Genomic DNA, 3,616 nt, shown 5'->3' with positions numbered 1-3,616 from the left:
CCCCTCCTCTCCCCTCCTCCCTCCCTCGCGTGGCCGCCCCGCCCCTCTCCCCTGATCCGGCCGGATCCAGCGGGGAATCCGCCCCTCCTCCCCGGATTCGGCGGGGACTCGCATCGGGGGCCCCGGATCCGGCGGGGACAGCGGTCTTCAAGCGGCGGCGTGGAGATGTGGTGGTGGTGGTGGCCGGCGGGAGGCAGCTCGTGGTGGCCGGCGGGAGGCAGCTCGTGGTGGTCGGCGGGCTGTGGTGGTGGTGGTGGCGGCGGCGGCGTGGATGGTGGCGGCGGGCGTGGATGGTGGCCGGCTGTGGTGGTGGTGGCGGCGGCGGCGGCGTGGATGGTGGCCGGCTGTGGTGGTGGCGGCGGCGTGGGTGGTGGCGGCGGTGTGGATGGTGGCCGGCTGTGGTGGCGGCGGCGGCATGGATGGTGGCGACGTGCTGGTGGTGCGGCCGACGGTGTCGGCATGCCTTTTTTTTATTTTTTTCCAAAAAATGGTTTGCCGAGTGTTTTCTGGGCACTCGGCGAAAGTTGTGCCGAGTGCCCGACCAAAAACACTCGAATGTTACTTTGCCGACTAAAAGTTTGCCGAGTGCTAGATGCCGAGTGTAACACTCGGCGATTTGTTGCCGAGAGTATTTCGGATTTCGCCGAGTGCCCCTGGCACTCGGCATAAAATCTGTGTCCGGCAGGGAGCGGTACCTGGAGCTGAACTTACATGGCCGGACGACTGCAGAAACCGACAGAGGGATGAACAAAGGGAGGAAGCATCATCAGCCTTGACTATAGTAGAGCCCCAAGGTGCAATTGAAGGCTCCAGGATTGAGGCAAGTGAACGAGAATAATTTCCTCAGTCTTGGATCATGCATTCATGCTACTGCATTTCTCTCACCTTTCTGTACTCTTTCTTAAATGGCTTTGTGCTCACATTCCCAAGCATGCTGTTCACTTTCAGGAATTTGAAAGCGAGCACCATGGCATGCTTGACAAACAAGCTGCAACACAAGAAAGGTGCGCAAGAAAAAAAGCATTCTTCTCCACGTACCTGTAAACTTTGTCGCGTGTTGACATACTTGTCCTATGCAGGAATGAACTCACCGAGGTGGATCCATGGATAGTTGCCGTTGAGAGGAGCAAGACAAGGATGACCACTGAGGAATGGAGCAAAGAAGGATGGACGACCGCAATGACAGCCAGTGCTCGCCGCAAGACCAAGCTGCAGGAAGCCATGGAGATCTTCCGCGCAATGAACGCAAGCATCGATATTATATGTCTGACCACATGGGAGGCGCTGGGCCGACAGGTGGCGGCCGAGCGGGCCAATGCCACCGCCGCAGTGAAGGAGGAGGACCAGGTCGGACGCTTGCACCGTGAGCTGGAGGCCGCGCGCGCCGGCGCCTCCGAGGCCGACGCCAGGCGGCATGTCGCAGACCAGAAGATGGAGGCGGAGCGGGCAGCTGAGCTGATGTGCCCCGCTTTCAACCGCGCGCGCGACAGCCTGGAGGAGTACGGCCTGCGCCCCATGGACCCGCCGGACCGGAGCGTCGCCGGGTACGCCGTCGGCTTCGGCCGCGTGGCGGACTGCCTTGACCGCCTCCGCGACGCCATCGACGACCGGTACGCGGAGGACGCGCGAGTACGTGCTGGCCTGCTGCCTGAGCCGCGACCCTTCCTTCCGCATGGAGATGGTGCTGGAGGGCGTCGTGGCGGCCGACGAGGTGGAGGGACACGCGCTGCGGGGTCGCGCGCGGGAGACGGCGTTGAGGTTTGCCCAGGAGATGGTCCAAGTCGACGCTCCGCCACGAGCTGGCGACGACGGCGCGGACGGCAACGGCGGGAGTGCATGATGGACGACGGGCAGGCTGTCGGCTGGCCTCGTGACGCGTATGTAGCGTAGCAATCTGGTCAGGTTCATCTGTGAGATTTATTTGCTGAATTAACCCAGATCAGCCCAAAGCTGTACGAAATAGCCATTTTGGCTACCGTCGTCACTCTCCACGAACCACGAGTCCAACTCTTGAGTCTCTGATTTTCTAGTTCTTCACTAACTGCCCTGCTCTTCCTCCATGCATGCAAGCTTCAACAAATCAGGGAGCATGTCCATTGGAGATTGCCAATGAAGCTATGAGGGTTGCCAAAATGTTTTCGTTCTTCCATCACCAATTGTGATCACAGTGCTTGCCCTGAACAGCTGCTTGTCAGTTGACACTCAAACCACATCCACCGTAGTACGCATAGATTAAGGTCTAAATCCCAAATCCACCAAACTTCTTTGGCATCATGGCTTCGCCCATTTGGCAAGACAATACCACCATTAGCCTTGCTGCTCCTGTCCGTGGAAAGAGGCGTCCAAGAGCAATTCTAGCAAGACCCTGAGAGCAAAAAATTCACTCCAACAGGACCACTACTCTAGGAGCACCTATTTTTCCTCTGCAAACCCCTTCCCCCTAGGTGTGTAGGGAGGCCCTTACTCGATAGTTGTGACTATTTCTTTCAACCCCCTCCCCCCGCCACCCCCGAACCTCGCTGCTAGCATTCTGCTAGCATTGTGCACGGCCTGTCTTGGATGTCGTCCCTGCCACACCACGCACGCGGGAAGCTTGTCATCCCCACACGGAGGAGGATGACGAGACATCAGGGAAGGAGGAGCACGTGCCGCCGGTGCTACTACCACCCACGAACACTGCCCATTTAATGCCGTGACCAACGGATCCTGTCCAGGTCGAGGTAATTTAGGCTTTTGGTTTCCGCTCCTTATTTTTAGCACCCGTCACATCGATGTTTAGATACTAATTAGAAGTATTAAACGTAGACTATTTACAAAAGCCATTACATAAGCGGAGGCTAAACGGCGAGATGAATCTATCTTACTATTACTAATTGGAGGCTCCTTTTGAAGCCTCCAGGTGAAGCCACCTAGGATTCCTAGGTGGACACTCTAGAAAAAGAGAGAAATCCTAGAAATTCTCACAAAAAAGCAAAACATCCGACCATCGATCGATAGATTCAAATCATTATAGCCATTGGATCTATTATGTCTTTTAAAAAATTACCCACCTATGCCATTATGAAAATAGTCTAAAGTAACCCCCTAAATCTATATATAAATTACCCACCTCTGCCATTATATAAAATTAATTAAAGTAACCCCCTAATCTTCATCAAAATTACCCACTTATGCCATTATAAACAATATTTAAAATAACCCTCTAATTTGCAACTGAATTGCCTACCACTATTACTTAAAAGTTTTAAGTAACCCTTAAATTTGCATCTATATTACCCACACATGCTATTATTAAAAGTAACATCAGGTAACCCTACATTTTTTTCCATTGGAGACTCCACATAAGTTCCCACGAGACAAGCTAGAAAAAAGAGAGAAATTCTCATAAAAATTAAAAACATCAAACACCAATCATGTAAACTCTAATGATCATAGCCATTGATCTATTATATTTTTTAAAAGGTTACCTGCCACTATCATTGAAAAAAATTAGCTCTAAACCTATATCTAAATTACCGAGCTCAGCTATTATAAAAAAATAATATAAAGTAACCTCATAATCTTCATCCAATTTACTAATACACATCGTTATAAAGCATAACTTAAAATATCATTC

At 52.5% G+C, this 3,616-nt stretch overlaps 1 protein-coding gene across 1 annotated transcript; it reads left to right on the top strand.

The window, feature by feature from the left end:
* Nucleotides 1–917: 917 nt before the first annotated feature.
* LOC101781963 lies at nucleotides 918–2,020 on the top strand. Its single transcript, XM_022824695.1, has 2 exons — nucleotides 918–1,004; nucleotides 1,080–2,020. Exons 1-2 carry the CDS (start codon nucleotides 973–975, stop codon nucleotides 1,888–1,890), a joined length of 843 nt encoding a protein of 280 aa, XP_022680430.1. The 5' UTR covers nucleotides 918–972; the 3' UTR covers nucleotides 1,891–2,020.
* Nucleotides 2,021–3,616: the final 1,596 nt, after the last annotated feature.

This window comes from Setaria italica, chromosome II, assembly GCF_000263155.2.
Source record: "Setaria italica strain Yugu1 chromosome II, Setaria_italica_v2.0, whole genome shotgun sequence".
In the NCBI taxonomy this organism is placed as follows: Eukaryota; Viridiplantae; Streptophyta; class Magnoliopsida; order Poales; family Poaceae; genus Setaria; species Setaria italica.
This window is presented reverse-complemented; position numbering and strand designations above follow the sequence as displayed.